This window comes from Melozone crissalis, unplaced genomic scaffold, assembly GCF_028551555.1.
Source record: "Melozone crissalis strain CALT ecotype California unplaced genomic scaffold, PUWL_Pcris_2 ptg000018l_1, whole genome shotgun sequence".
Classification (NCBI taxonomy): domain Eukaryota; kingdom Metazoa; phylum Chordata; class Aves; order Passeriformes; family Passerellidae; genus Melozone; species Melozone crissalis.
In genome coordinates this window covers 31892153-31908492 of record NW_026535796.1, presented here as the reverse complement: position 1 = coordinate 31908492, position 16340 = coordinate 31892153, and the positions used below count along the sequence as shown (strand labels likewise).

General features: G+C 38.6%; 1 protein-coding gene across 7 annotated transcripts in view; it reads left to right on the top strand.

Moving 5' to 3' along the window:
• The window catches only part of RALGAPA1 (Ral GTPase activating protein catalytic subunit alpha 1), a 130008-nt gene that overhangs the window by 110047 nt on the left and 3621 nt on the right, over positions 1-16340 (top strand). For 5 of the 7 annotated variants that reach the window (XM_054276119.1, XM_054276117.1, XM_054276115.1 and 2 more), the window contains one exon: positions 6530-6654. In XM_054276119.1, the coding sequence (XP_054132094.1) occupies positions 6530-6654 (125 nt within the window). Of the gene's footprint in view, positions 1-6529; positions 6655-7268; positions 7300-7478; positions 14528-16340 lie in introns of those variants that run through there. The other 2 variants (XM_054276120.1, XM_054276118.1) reach the window with 2 other exon arrangements.

The following is a 16340-nucleotide window of genomic DNA, read 5'->3' as shown; positions in this document are numbered from 1 at the left end:
ATCTAGAATAGTAATTTTTTTTCTTCTCTTTCATCTAACTAACTTGCATGAGATATGAGGAGAATGAACTGAATTCTGCCTTATGAATCATTGGTGTTGTGGCTAAGTCCAGTTGTATGTGCAGAAGCTTCTTTCATTTACAGCTCTGTAAACAGGTGCACCTAGCTAAATATTTATTTGCCATTTTCAATATTGACAGTATTTAAGAAACACAAAAGAACCCAGACTGACTTTGACATATCAAGGTGACTTGAGTAAACAGAAGATGCAGCTGGAAGAAAAAAACCCTCTTTATTTGTATACTGTGCAAACTAGATGTGGAAATTACTGAAATGCAATAAATAGAGAACACCATGATACCACTTCTACAGAGTCACTTTTCAGAATAGAAGAGAACTTTAACTATTCCTCTCAGTTGATACTGATCACCCACCTACATACAAAATGCTGCTACTTGCAGGGCTTCCAGCCCTGGATCAATAGCAGCCCAACTTACATCCTTAACTCTAAGAGCCAACAAAGACTACAAATTGCTGTGACTCAGTATGAGTTCAGCTGGTGTGACAACCACTGCACAGTCTCTTCTTTTAGAGTGTGATTTCCCAGAAAAAAAATTCCATTTCTGTGATGTGTGGGGGTTTTGTCTTGTCTTCCTGTAGAAGTCAAATTCTGCTAGGACTAAGTTTTCCTTTCAGCTTAAAACCTTGATCCTAACCTGTACTTGTTATCTTTATAGGGGACGCCATTCTCCTTTCACACTTTGATGTAAGGAATTGAAATTTACTAGGAAAGATGTGCCAAATAAAATCAATTCTTTCATCATTTTAAGTATCTCAAACTGTAGCAATTTATTCTGTTGGGTTTGCACACCTTTTCAGGCCAGAGAGCAAAAAACTTAAAATCTCCTACCAACATATGCTCTTCACTGTGCTTCAATGTTTCTTTTTTTACTTTGGTCCCTAATATCCTAGGAGCATTTTTGTATGTTGACCATCCTACAGATTTGGGGGTTTTTCCTATAAAAAATGATTGATGCGTCTAAATTTGCTGAGGAGGAAAATGTAATAAACCAGAGAGTTCCTTCTTGTATGGCTTTTCTTAAAATATTATCAGTCTCTTTTATGTAAATTGTGTATGTATGCAATTAAAAACCTCTTGCAAATGTCCATATATCCTCTTGCAAATGTCCATATATCCTACAAGAAAGTATCTCTGGGAGTAGGATTTTCATTTTCCAGGTAAGGATGGAGCTGCAGTTCAGTTTCTGCGTGTCTTAAATTATTTTCCAAATGCCTGGCAAACAAAGTCATACTCTCCACAATCATATCAATATATATTGACTTCTTAGGTAGTTTTGCTAACTGTTGGAACTGCCAGGGATGCAGCTGTACATGCATTTCTGAGAGGAGTTTGTAATTTAACCTGAAAAAAATCCATCTTGCTATTTGGAAATGCATGTTCTAGCTTTTTTCCTAGGAGATATTTCAAGACAATCATTAAAACACTGTCTTTTTTTTGTAGCTCTGGAACCAAAGCATCTACATACCAATATGCAGTTATATCATGGTATACTGCCCACGTATACTACACATTTATACAAATACATAAGTATGAGGAGGGAAGATTTATGAATAAAGCTTTCATAAAAGTGTCTTAATTCAACACTGCTGGAATTTTTCTTTATTTCATAAAATAAGATTTCTTCTTAATCACAGGAAACATAGATGCTCATCTTTACAGTCTAATCATTATGGTACTTTCTTGGGAGAGTCCCTGGACAGGGACTTTCCAGTCCGTGCTCAGGAAACCTTTATCAAATGGTTTTTGGAGCAGGCAGTAGAATTTCTTCTCCAGCTCATTTGAGAATCTAACACTTAGTTGTTCTGGTAACAGATTGATTACATAGTTGTGAAGTGCTTTATTCTTAAATAAATTCTTGGAAATCTTATTCCATGTTTAAACTATTTTTTTCTTCATTTTTTTCCAGCTTCAGGTTAATGTCGTTTTAGGATTGGTATTCCATCAATGACTGTAGCAGTAGTCATCCATCCACTCCTTAACTAAAAAATATTAGATGTATTGTAATGCACTTTAGTCAGCTGTAAAACTGAGAAGTGTGAAGAAGAATGGAAAGAAAATGTGTAGTCAGAATGACACAGTAAATTGTAAAAAATCAATAATCATAGTGACGGGAGAGTTTGGGGGAAGGTAGAGTTTGGAAATTGTTTGTGGACACTTGTGGAGACCTGATGCTACACATAAGCCACATAGAAGAAGGTACAAAAGTGTCTTTCCAAAAGGTCAAGATTAGTGAGAGTGACTGCATTAACTGACTGGAGGTGAGTGGTTTTGGTAAAATGGATGGAATAGGTATGGACTGTAAAGTTCAAATTAGTAGCCTGCATTTACACTAGGGAGTGGCAGACTGGTGGCAGTGTCTGAGAGAATGCATCATCTAAGAACTACATCCAGAAAGTGGATTCTGCAGTGCTCTGAGTAGATTATAAAAGGATTAAAAATGCATTTATTTAGGCCAGAGAAAAGGATATGGCAGTAACTGAGATGTGAGGTAAGAGCCTAGGTAATTTGTTCAGATAGATGGCTAGAAAAAGTTTTAGCTTAGATTATGCATAAAGAGTCTGCAGATGTAGATGTATTTTGCCGTAGGAATCTAAAGCTTGGAAGTGATACAATCAACAGAGATGGAGAGCTATTAGGTGAAGACATGAAATTATATTTTTCAGAAAGATTGGGCATAAGTAGGTGATCTGACAGCCAGGCTTTCAGTGCATGTTCCCAAGTGCAAATCAACAGGTCTAATAATGGAAAGTACAGTATTTTCAAATAATAGATCTTTTCAGATAATTATTAATAGGAATAATTACAGATTTAGAGAATAAGTAAAATGGAGCCTAATGTAAATGAAATATTGGCTGAAGTGACTACAACCTGAGTGACCTATAAAGATATGATTCCTAATTTTCTTCTGGTACTGATTCTATTTTTCAGAACTTGTTCTTCTGAAGAAGTATAATGAAGTAATTTTTTTTTGTTGTTATGTTTTTTGTAGTTATGCATCTGCAAGTTTTTAGCTGACATATATGGGTGAATGCTGGCACAATTAATGTATATCGTACATTTTTATTCATTCTGTTTTGTTCCAGTTAGCACCTTCTTCAGAAGCAAACAGCTCACAATTCTGTTGTTTAGGTGTTTTGTCACTCTCTGTGCCAGTCTTTCTCCATTGGTTTGTCTGTGCTTCCTTCCCATTCCATCTTAATTGCTGATGCCAGTGGCAACATCCACTTGAAGTAAGAATACAGCTTGCATTGCCCTATTATTAGTAGCCATTGAGTTTGTATGTGCCACTCAATCTGTAAGTGCTAATAAGTCTTTCCTAGAGAGCAGTGTTTTAAAGAAATAAATGTCTAACCTATTAGAAGTAATGTAGAAATTAGCTTCCATGGGTTTATGGTCACTCTTGCAGACAGTTGCATTCAAATAGAGCATAGAACTGGATTATCTTAGTCACAAAAGCAAGTAGAATTGGAGTTTCAAAATAACTAGGATGTTCTCAAAATACAAATTACTAGAAGATAAAAGTATCTCATCACTGCAGTCTCTAATACAGAAACAGAGTTCTTCTGAGGAGAGTCTGTAATTTCTTAGTGCGGAGCAAAGCAAGCTTTGGATTTGGAGTTTGCCTCAGATTTTTTTTTGTTTTTAAGGTGGGTTAGGTTTTTAGCAAGCTGCAGATGGTTTTGTGGATTGTTAGGATGAGCAGCAACCCAGCTAGCTGAATTACTTTTCTCTTGGTGTACTAAGTGTGCATTTGAATTAGACTTGTAGAACTGATATAAGCATATCCTCTTCACTGTCTAACAAAAACATCATTATTGTCCTCAATCAGCATCTATCTCAAGACTTCTATTTTTGGTTAGGAGATTGTACCAAGATTAGAGAAAAAGAATGTCCTTGTCATGTTCAAAGCAGTAACTTTCCTTCATTTTGCCTTATTTGTGTATAAGCTTTGGATATAATAGGATAAACTAAAAGGTTTCCTTTAGAGACCTCTAAAAGTAGAGCATTTTAAAAGCAAGTAGGTGTCTCTACCCTACTTTTTCATGAAGCATTTTACCCATTCAAGCAGACTTTCAAAAACAGCTTGTTTTGATAGCAGCCTGCTCTCCTGTGGGCCTTCAGCCTTTGCTTCCTGGCAGCACCTTTGGTGCGAAAAGAGAGTGATCAATTGGGAGACTATCAGTGCCAGCATGCATAGAGTGATAAGTTAACACACCACTGGGAATTTCTAGGGCCCACCAAGATACTTCACTTCTAATGTGCTAACAAGCTCATTTTTCTACCTCTTGCCTCTTCAGTTATTTTTTTTTCTCAGAAGAGCTTAGAAGTTGAGTGCATCAGGCATAATGAAAAGCTCTGTAGGAGGGAGAAGCAATAACCCCATTTTTCCCTTTTCAGCCAAATAGAAAATTAGTTTCTGGTAATACACAAAGGCCAGTATTTTTTGTGCAAGGGGCACTGCTGTGAATCAAAGGACTCTATTAACTGCAGAAAATTCAGCAGCTGTGAATCTCCCCCAATGAAAAAAAAGTGCTTTTCAACAAGTTGTGAGATACGTAGTATTATTTAGACTTCAACCATCAGTTTCATCCTCTACCACTTATACATAACTTCTTAAAAACTGTGCTATATTACTGTCCTCTGTTCAGGCTCAATACTGTGTTTATCCCCCAACCTAAGAATCATTACAATGGGAGATTTTTATATTTTCTCTTGTCCCAGTGCTTCTATTTTAGCTTGTCCAAACTGAGGCTTCTGCTGTGGTTCAGCTGTCTCTGGATTCAGAAGGAATTCAGAGTGCAGATTTTGGAGAGAAAACTGTTTCCCAGTTTCACTATGTAACCTAGTTATGGTCTAAGGAAATATTATAGAAATAATTTTATTCACTGAAACTTGTTTCTAGATAATATAGTCTCTATATTTTTTCATGTTTAGATAGACTGTAAAATCTACAGTAAATATTGTACAGAAAAAAATTGCAAAAAATGAGTAGGAAAAGTTCTGTAATTGTAGAAATGTAGTTTTGTAAGATAATATGAAGATTATTGTTCCTAACTTTCATTGGGTGTTGGGAATTTTATTGCTTATCATAACTGAAAATAGTATCATTATTTTAAATCTTATCACTAGTAATTAAAAATGCTCATCATGTATAATACATGAGTTTCTGTGTTTGGATTGCTAAAAAATATGTGCAATGTGAGTATTATCTCCATTTCACAGGTGGTGAAATTGAGTCAGAAAAATAAGTTCCTCACTGTCCCAGATTCCCCCCAAAAGAACAGCAGACCTGAAATAAGACCCCAGAATTTTAAAGAAACCTATTTTGAATGCATTCCTCCACAGCATGCTGATTTGTTTTGGAGTATTTTTTTGGAAAACAGAACTATGCAAGTAGAAAATTGTCTCACTATCTGGAAATAAAATATGAAAAAAAAGTGGGCACAAATGTAAATGTCAGGGAAAATTTTTGATCCTTCTGTGTTTGTGTAAGATAGCTGGAGAAGGTTTCCCTCATTCAATATACTGAGTCCAGCTGGAGAACTCTGAAAGTTGTGTGAGAAAAGGTTAACTGATTTCTCAGTTCAGCAACTATACAACATGAAGTCAGCATGGTGTTTTTTCTTGATAATTGTATGTTGCTGCCTGCTGCTCTACATTTTGACAGCCATTTCCATAGTTGCTTTCATGAACAGCAGAAATATTCTCTCTTTTTCTCGCTCTCTCTGTGCCTACAGCACAATCGGGCCTGCTGGAACAAGAAGCGTGGAGAGGGTTCTTCAAAAACAACAACACTTCAAGATACCAGTCTCTTGTCAGTAATATTGGAGGGGGAGAACACAGAAAAAAAAAAAGAAATACAGTATTTTACTATCAGTGCCCTGCCAACACCCTGCTAACCAGTATTTAAGAGTCCTGTGGATTCTTTGCAGATATTCTCGCTTGTTTTAATGACGTAATTGAGAAGGTATTTTTCCCCATACTGAAATTTCACTATATTTGTCTTAAATGTGTGTGTGTTTAGGGATTATGAAAGCAGTTTATTATGGAAAAGTGCAAAGTAATTTGTTTTGTTAATGCTAAGGTATGTTTTATGCTACATCTCCTGAAAATTGAAATGTTTTTATATTTAATTGTGACCGGAATACAGGCAAATCAGTTACTTAAACGTTGTTGTTATTTGTAAACAGTTTCAGGAAGTTCTGCATCAGACATGAAAAGAATACAGTTAAACCATAAGGTTTACATTAATCATGTGTATCTTACACTTAATATTATGTCAATGCATCAGACAATATCACAGTCATATAAAGAATTAAAAATAAGTGTGTACACTGAAATACATTATAGGTATTTAACTAAAACAAAAATTCTGAATTACTAGGCAACGATATTTAGCAGTTCCAGTACGTGATATAAATTCATCCTTAATTCTTGGCTAACTCAGCTACGAGGAGAGAGCGCGATACCTGCAAACAATTGTTCAACATCATCTAGAGCCTACAACATTTGAAGATTTTGCTGCTCAGGTTTTTTGCCCAGCACCTTATCACCATTTGCCCTCAGAGACGGGTAAGAAATAACAAACAGTTCTCATAAAATCTTAAACTTGAAATGCAGTATCCTTACTTATAAAGGCTAAAAATTCAGACCTTTGCACATCATGAAGAGTTACCATTAATTGGAAAGAATATACATGTTTGAGAACGTGGGCAGAGTTGACTTTAAATCTTCATTCTGTTTTCTGGCATCATAAGCCAATACCTAGCATTAAGATTTGGCAAGATGCTTTAATATAGCAACCAGACCCTGTATTTTTATCTCCTGTATAAAGTCTGCTTGGAAACATTGGTACTGTCATGTAGGCTGGTTAAGGTAGAAACATTTTTAAGTGCACCTTCTTCATAAGAAAGTTTCAAGGCTCACTACATGTTTAGAATGTAAAGTTTTAAACTGAAAATCTGAGCCTCGCAATCTTAATTTTGTTCCCATGTTATTAATCACAAAGTTGGTTTTAAGGTAGTTTTTACTTTCCAGTAAAATACCTGTTTTATAAGAGGATGCTGCATTTTTTTGTTACTAATAAGAAAATCGGTAAAAGAAAATGAGTAACTCAAGGCCTTCCTGTTCTGACATTTCTTGAACTCCTTATGATTATTTCATTATTTTATTTCCCCTCTTTTTAGATCATTAAATATCAGTTCTGTTTATCTGAAGGTAAGACAAAGTGTCCAAAAAAACCCTTTGTTCCTCTTACTTTTACTAGAACACTAAGCTTGTAACCAAATTGTATGCAAACTTTCCTTGTTGCCCTTGTTCACACTAAAAAGAATTTCACACTGATTGAGAAATGACCACTACATCTTCTAAAAGTTTTAGTCTTTTACTAACCTCAGGTCTGCATGAAGCACTAACACTGGTTCTGGGATTAAGGTAACTAATGATAGAGACAGTTGTTGAATGAGTAACACTTTATTGTGTTGACCTTTGTTTCTCAGCATGAACAAGTAGTACTGGATGGCAGTGGTGTGTTTTGTACCCTGTACTGTCTTTCATTGATGTTGTAAGACATTCTGCAGTGATAACCTAGGAGAGATGGAGAAGAAGAATGTGTAACACTTGAAATCCCCTGTTCAGAAAAACCTTATTTAATGATAATCAAAGTGCTTCCATGGAAAAACTTGTAAATCTAAATGAAATAAATTTTGTAAGAATAGTTTGGCAAGTTGTTATCTGGAAATTTGTTTCTCACTTCCAAAATATATACAGAAATTGATTATTAATTATGATCTTTTTTATTATCAATTAAGAATTATTATGGGACTACAGAAAAAATGACTGAAAGATGTTAAAATGTTGAGGCTCCTTTAAAATACAAGCAATAACTAGAAATGAGGTGCAGTTTCAAACTATAAAAAGTGGTATAATTATGCTAACAGAAATAGTTGAGACCAAAGGCATACAAAATTAAGTAATTTAATTAAAGCAGTATAAAAATTAGTAACATGATTTAAAGTATGAAAACATTTGAATAAGAAAAATCTATAACTAGAAATATTAAAACCAAACAAACATTAAAAACAATAACAAGATATACCAGTCCTTGCCACATTTCCTGTCAAGGGAACTAGTGAATATTCAGCACCAGACACTTTTGTATGGCTAGTATATATTCTATATTCTAGTGCACTTGTTGAAGTTCTGCCCATTCATTTTAAGAAGTCTCATTCCAAGCCAAGTTTTTTCTGCCCTCTTCTTCTAATTCATTCTTTCAGGGTGAAGCAAGACTGCTTTTCTGCTAGTTTGGGGCCTCAGAGTACACTTCTCTACAGCGGCAATTCCTGTATTCTTTTAAAATTGGTACTCTCTAGCATGATCTGAAAGGAGATTATGATTTTTAGAAACTAGGTTTTAACTTTTCTATCAAAGTTAATAATCTTCTGTAGCAATCTCATTAATAGGAGTTTGTGATGTGTTTCACATCTGCACACAAGCATGTGTGTGTCTGCATACCATGAAACATGTCCTGTCCTGGGAGCCACATTCTTCTGGACCTTGCCCTGTGCAGTGGAAGTGACCAAGACATCAGTGTCAGGAGCAGCCAGAGCTTCCTAGGACAGATGTGCAGCACAGTGTGACCCAGCCTGGCCCCACCTCTGCCCGACTGAGCTTGCATTTCAGCCAAGAGAAGCTGGGGATGCTCTGGCAGTCCTGCTTGCAGCCTGATCCCTGTTCCATCCCTGCTCCTGGAACTCTGATACTCAGCTCCAGCACAGAGTGCCTGGAGCAGCACTGATCCATCTGCCCCCAAGCTGACTCTAGAGGGCACAACCCTAAAGCCTGAGGCAGGTGTAAAATAACACTGCCAGAAAGGTCACCCTAGGGCTTGGGGTCAGCCTGGAAACCACTGGTTTCCAGTTCTAGCAGAGGCAGACCTGTGAGCTACGTTGCTGCAGATGACCCAAATTTCTGAGGGACTGTGATCCCAAAGAAGAGTTCACCAGCAGTGCTATTGAAAAAATAGATACCCCTAAATTTCCAGGGGCCCTGCAACAGGTGGATTTCTTAAAAGATGTGCAGAGCACTGAACTGTGCCAGGATTACACACAAGAGTGGTGCTGTAGTCCTGCCTGGGAATCCACATGCATTTATCACCCTCAAGGTGACTCAGACAAAACCTTGCAGGCTCCCAGCCAGATGTCCATGTCATCTGAAAATTTCTAGCCAGCTTCTAAGAATACATCAAATTTTTTAAATACAAAATATTTCATTTATATATGGAGCTTCTTTTAATAAAAAGTTATTGACCAGAAGAGGCTAAGAAAAAAAACCCCACATTTTAGATATTATAGATATAATTGTTTTATTGGATCATGATCTCAGTGATTACAACTTCTGAATATGTTTAATTTTATAAAGTACTCTCCTTTTTTTGAAAATACATTTTTTCATCTAAGAAAGGTCTTAGAAACTATGAGTCTGCTACAGCCCATCACCAGGTGTTACCATTTTGTTGTTGTTGGGATCACATTGGCCATTTTTTTCCATTTGAGCTATGAGAATCAGAGCAAATAGAGAACATGCCATTCGGTAACAAACTGCGTTTTCTCAGATGGACTTATTTTATCAAAGGTTCAGACATCAGCAAAAGCCGTTTCCTTTTTCATTGTGACTGCTCTTCAGTACAATGTGATTGTGGCAGCTGCTGGTTTATCTAGAAGCTTAGTTTGCCCTGTCAAATTATCTGACAAGTCCACCTTCCCATGTGTAGGAACCTGACTATAGTAGTGAATGTGTACATTTAAAGAAATTGAGATTTACCTGTACTTAATCACAGAACGCAATTCAGTTGCCTCTGTTTTTTACCTTGTGCTGTTTCTGTTACATTGAGTAACTGGAAATACTCTGCTAAATAGGGTAACACGTCCTATGCAGATATTGAGTGAACCAGATCTCTGTGACAACAGACTAGGTTGAGGGAACTGTCAATGATAAGCTCAATTATATTGAAGGGCATATTGACCTCATGATGCTAAGATTCTGATCTTTTAAATGTACACATGTCTTAGGTTCCTTTTTTCTGTCTTCTTTTGTTCCCTTTCTTCCTACTAAGACTAGTACGTTATTACAGTACATTTCTGAAGAGGCCCCTCTACATTCATCATAGTATATTCCTTGTGACAAAAGCATCAGGCTTTTTGGTCTCAGCAATCATTCCTGCCTTTTCAAGCCTGCATTCAGAACAGTTCTCCTGCCCCACTCCCAGAGTAAGACTAATTGGGGTTGCCACCGTGCAGTCAGGGAAGCAGGGGAATGTAGAGGTAATGGTGATTTCAGCCTTGCGCAATTAAAAATCTAGTGCAACAGCTTGTATTTTCTTCTGCTCCTTCCTTGCTGTGAAACGTTGAAACTAATAATCTTCTTGGCCCTGTACCACCCCTTCACAGATGAGAATGATGGTGATCTTGTCACCGTAGAAGGATCTGAGCCACACTTTGTGGTGGTTTGTGATTGGAAGTGAAGCTGAAATACAGAAGTAAGGGCTCTGTGTCTAGAAGGGTTGGAAGAACTTCTCATTATCCTTTCTCCAGTACAAACTTAGGATTCTTTTTCTTCATTCCAAATCAAAGCAAAACCTCAAAACTTAGTGACTTTTTCCAAAGAATTAATGTTGGAATGGCTGAAGCTGAAACCTTATACACTTCTGAACTATTGTGTTGTCATCTTATTGCAAAAGTTCCATACCTTCTTGGTCATTGCTCACGGGCAGCTCCTCATAGCACTGACTCCTTCTTCTTCACAGCACAGCCAACAAACTCCAACTCTTCCCTCACCCAGCTAACCCACTCTTCTGTAGCACTTGTATTATTGGACACAGCTGTGGCCTGTTAAGGGCAGGCCTGTTCCTAATCTTTGGTGATTGGTACAGCTGCAACTCCTCAGGTGTGAGACTACCTTCTGCACTATCTTTATTTTCTTACATTCTGTCCCTCCACACTATTGTCCTAAAGTCAACCACTTGGGTGAAGGTACACTCAGCACTTTGAGATAGTAAATTCAGGGTGGACTGCTAGAAACCCAAACAGATCAACTTTCTACATTTAATGAAATGGGTCTACTGAAAAAAATAGCATGATTGTTCAATTAAAAAGCATCCCATGCATACACACAAGGGAACAAAAAATTTTAATCCTGACATTTTCTAGTTTTTTAATTTTTTTACTTTATTTTCTTGTGACATTTGCCTTGTGTAATTACTTCCATTTTTGTTTTAAAGTATAGGGCAAACCAGAATTTCTAAAACACTGATTACCAGCCCCAGGGTACATAAGCAAACTGCAACCTCTAAAATGACCACCTCCTGCAGACTGATATAGGACATTAGTTTGTAGGAATGGTAAGCTCTCTTAGCTCTGCCTTAGTCTCCACTAGTGGAAAGACTGGGAATTTAGCTAGAGGGTTTCTCTGGTTTTTGGCAGAGAAAAATAGACTTACCTTACACACATAGTTCCAGCTAGGTTTTGAAGAGCATTCTTCACTGGACATGGTCTTGGCTGATGTTTTGCCGGAAACTTAATCTTATTTTGTTGTCTTCTTTCTCATGCCTCTTAGTTCTTTCTCTTCTACCCAGTTCTGGTCTCCCAGGTCTTTAGACCATCTCACCTTTTTGCCTTGCTTTGCAGCTGCTTTTGCAGTCTTTCTACATCTGCTTCTCTCTTCCTTTCCTCATTTCACAAAATCAGTGAAAGACATAACTGACTTGATTCTAGCAAGGCTGCTAAGCATGATGGACAGCTTGGCCAGATTTGGACTGAAATATATAAGAGTGGCAAAGGGCACAAGCTGTACAAAAATGATTGCACTCTTCCTTGAAGGTCAGGTGGGACACGCTGAAGTATCTCAGAAGACCATCAAAATTTACCAACATGCACAAATTATTTTCCCCTATGGTCACTCACAGACAGAGCACTTGGGGCAGTGCTGATCCAGACAATGAGGTGTGATAAAGCCAGAAGAACTGAGAGTAGTCTTACCATGCAGCACTTTCAGGCCTCTCCTTTGAAAGTCAAAACTGATGTGCAAGACTAGTCATGGCAGCACATATCTTCTGTTACCTCCAGATTCCTCCATCTCACCTCACTTCTAATTTAGTCTGTGTGTAGTTAGAATTCCATTTTAGATTTGAATAGTTGATTTCTGAATCAAATAACCAAGATACTATCAGTAGAAGATACTAAATTTTTCAAATGGACTTTGAAAATCTCACATTTCAACTTTGTTGACCCACCTCCTTGTTCAGAGGCAATTGAAATGGCTTTGTATTATGGCCCCAAAATATCATAGCTGATCAAGCTATGGTATTTGTCACTTGTCAAATCTAAGAGGAGAAAAATATGGATCACTTCCCGATGTTTTCTGCCTCTTAAAAGTCCAAAGACATTTGCTTTGTTTATTTTTAGCTCTTTCTGACTCCACAGCATTTGTCCATAAAGCCTTCATATATAACCCTATTTTTATATTTTGGATAACTAAATATATTGTTGTAGTTTAAGAATGGTATTTTCCAATTCAGTATTCCCACTGAGACCGTTCCAAACCATATGCTGGTTGATCATTCCCCCTTCCCTCAGGTGCTAGAGAGGAGAACTGGTGACATTAAAGGCGCAGGTTGAGATAACAATTTACTGGAAACAGCAGTAAGATAAGAAAATGAACAGCAGCAACAACAATATCAATACTAATGACAGAAGGTACAAGAAAGAGGCAAACAATTCTCATGGACACAGACACACCCCATTCCTGACAATATCCAACTGCTCCTTCTGCCATGCTACACGGATCTGGAAGCGAGCCCTCCCTCCATCCCTGGCAAATGACACAAAGTTGCATAGAATAACCTTTGTGTCCTGGCCATGCTGCCTTCTGGCTGCTGCAGAAATCAACCCTGTCCTGGCCAGAGCCAGGACATATTCCACCCTTTGTTCTATACCATCTCCAATATGCCCAGATCCTGCACCTTTTGACTATTACGTGTATCTTCATGTCTACATCAGCATGAGTGCCATTTCCATGGGTAATGACCATCCCTCCAAGGTGTCTGTTGACTTCCTTTAGTTGATGACTGTGGGTTCAGTCCATCCTAGATATCTTCCAGGGCAGGAGGATTGGTCGTTGTCAGGTGGTTGCAAGCTGCACCAGGAGCTCACAATTGGAGCAGTTCATATTCACTGTCCATAGTAGTTCTGGCATACAGTGGCAGTGCCATTCAGCAACCACTTCTATACAATTCAACATTTCAGGCTGTTCTAACCCAAAAGTCAAATTCCCTGGAGCTACACATTGTGTTTCCCTGTCCCAAATGCACACATGTCCTTGAGCAAAAACAATCCCATGGATGGGTTTGTCTTTGCTTGAGGCAGGATTAATCCAAACTGTCTTCCCTAACACATTTCTCATATGCTCCACGGGGACTTTATATCCATCTGTAGTACATTGAGGTTTTGATTGGGCAGGGCAAGCAAGGTAGATCCTCTAGTGTTAACTAACCAGGGGGCCTGTGCTAAATGCAGATCCCAGTGTTGAAGGTCTCACCACCCATTGCTTTCAATGTGGTTTTTAGCAGTCCACTGTACCATTCCTGGTTGCCAGAGACTGGTGCAGGATAGGGAATATGATGCCCCAGGTGTCTATGAGGATATTTGTGAAATGAGTCCCATTGTCCAGCTCTGTTCTTTTGGGGATGCTATGTCACCACATGAGCTGTTTCCAGGATGGTGTTCTGGGCAGTGATGTGAGGCACTGGGTGTGTCCCAGCCATCCACTGTTGTCTCCACCACTGTCAGCACATAGCACTTGTCTAGGCAGATTTGTGGGATTGCAATGTAATCAAACTGCCAGGCCTGCTCACATTTTTAATTTCAACCCTCATCCCCCACACCAGAGAGTCTTTACCCATTTAGCCTGACTGATTGCAGTGCATGTTTTATAGTTATGGATAATCTGGGGTATAGTGTCCACTCCTCAATCACAAGCCCATCTGGATGTTGCATCTCTTCCCTGATGACCTGAGGTGTTAGGGGCCCACCAAGTCAGAAGTCATTCACCCTTATGTTCCAGTCCAGATCCACCTGAGGCACTTAAATCTTGGCAGCCCGATCCACCTGTCCATTCTTGAACGTTCTTCAGTAGCACAACTCCAACCCCCCTATGTAATCAGCTACCAGAAAATGAAGAAGGATACGCTCTCCTCACTGATGGTTCCCAGCATTTTGTAGGGATGCATCAAAAATGGAAGGATGACGTGTGGAGTCCTACATGGCGAGTCACAGAAGCTGTTGAGGGACAAGGTAGATCAAGTCAGGGTGCAGAGCTGAAGGCCATCCAGCTGGCCTCAGGTGAATGAGAGGAATGGCCTCTACACTGACTCGTGCATGGTGGCAAATGCTCCGTGGCTACAACAGTGTAAAAAGGGTGATTGGCAGTGCAGAGGGAAACCATCTGGGCCACTGAAGTGTGGAAAGACATCACTTCCTGGATAGAGAAGTTGGCTGTAAAAGTACATCATGTAGATGCACACACATCTTCTGTATTGCTCCTCTCTGGAGCTGCCACAGCATTCTCCTTGCAAATATGCTGTCACTTTATCAGGCTTGTGTAGGTGAACTGCTAAATCATTAGAGAAGAGAATTTCCCCAAAATGGCCCATTCTCTCCCACATTCTGTGCTACACATGACCATCCACCCTCAGGGCAGATCTCGGAATGACCTCCCAAGAAATCTCTGTCCTGACTCTAAATATGATGTAGACTGCACTGAGGAGAAGTGGCAGACTTAGCAACAAAAATATGCTTTCCTTAACATCCAGCAGGAATTCAGAATTCTCAGAAGCTGTTTTAAGAGGTCTGAAGGAGGAAAAGGGGGTGAAAAGCTGGGAAAATCATCTTCCCCGTTTCCCCCCACAGACTGGATGTGATTATTAATGGGCCCCCAGAGCTAGTGCCTGAGTAAGGATAGAAGGGAAACACTGAATACACATCCCAAATTACCTTCATTGCCCTTTATTTTACCAAGTCATAAACTGATACTCCATAGTACAGCAACAAAGCAATCCTAATCCCTCTCCCTGCTCTGAAAAAGAGCACCATAATGAGCACATAGTGGATATACAAAAACATGTACAGGGTTAGGTACCACACCCACACGAGCAGACCAAGCAACACTGTGACCAGTAGGTCTGGACCTAATGCAACAAATCAGATCAGATTAGAACAAATTTGTTTTCAACTCACTCTGGGCAGAACTATTGTTGTCTCAACCCTTGGTGCCTCACATTGGGCACCAAAGAAGGCTGTTGTGTTTTAGAAATGGTATTCTCCAATTCCATGTTCCCACTGAACCCATGTGCTGCTCCAAACCATGTGCTGCTCTATCACTCCCCTTCTCCTGTGCAGGCTGGAGAGGAGAATTGCAGGCATAAAAAGTAAAGCTGAAGAGATAAGAACAATTTTTACTGGAAGCATCAATGAGATAAGAAAACATACAGTAACAACAACAGTACTGGAGGGTATAAGAAAGAGGCCAACAGTTTGATGTAGGAGGTGAACCGCCCCACAGTAATACCCAACCACTCCCTCCACCACACTACACTGACCCAGAAGTGAGCCTTTCCCCAGAAAATGGCACAGGATGCTATAGAATAACCTCCAGGTCCTAGCCATACCCCCTCCTGGCTACTGCAAAAATTACCACTTCCTGACCAGGACCAGGACAATTGTGGAGAAAGATAAAAATAATAGCATTTTATACTGAAAATTTTAAAACTCCGAAGGGGAAGCAAAATCTGCAAAATTTTTATATAATATATTTAATATCCACATGTGTGTGTGAACGTATGTATGTATATATATGCTTATCTAAAATCCAAAGAAATTTAGTTACTAATTAATCTGTTAATTTCTGTCAGACTTTAAATCTATTTTAATTGCTGTTGTTCTTCACTCTTCTGGTGTGGTATGTTCAGATGTGAAAATCACTTTACATGACTTCTGTTCTTCAATAGCTCTAAGCTTCTTTTTAAAAAATGTTGTTATATGTGAATTTATGCTTGTGTCCACAGGAATTAGAAACAAAATTTTAAGCTACAACTGGAATAATACTTTAATTGAAATAATGGGGCAGACTGAGGTTTTCTTTTTCCAAAAGCCCATGATAAAATTTCACACTAGGGTTTAACCCTTCAATGTAGACTAGCTAGCTTA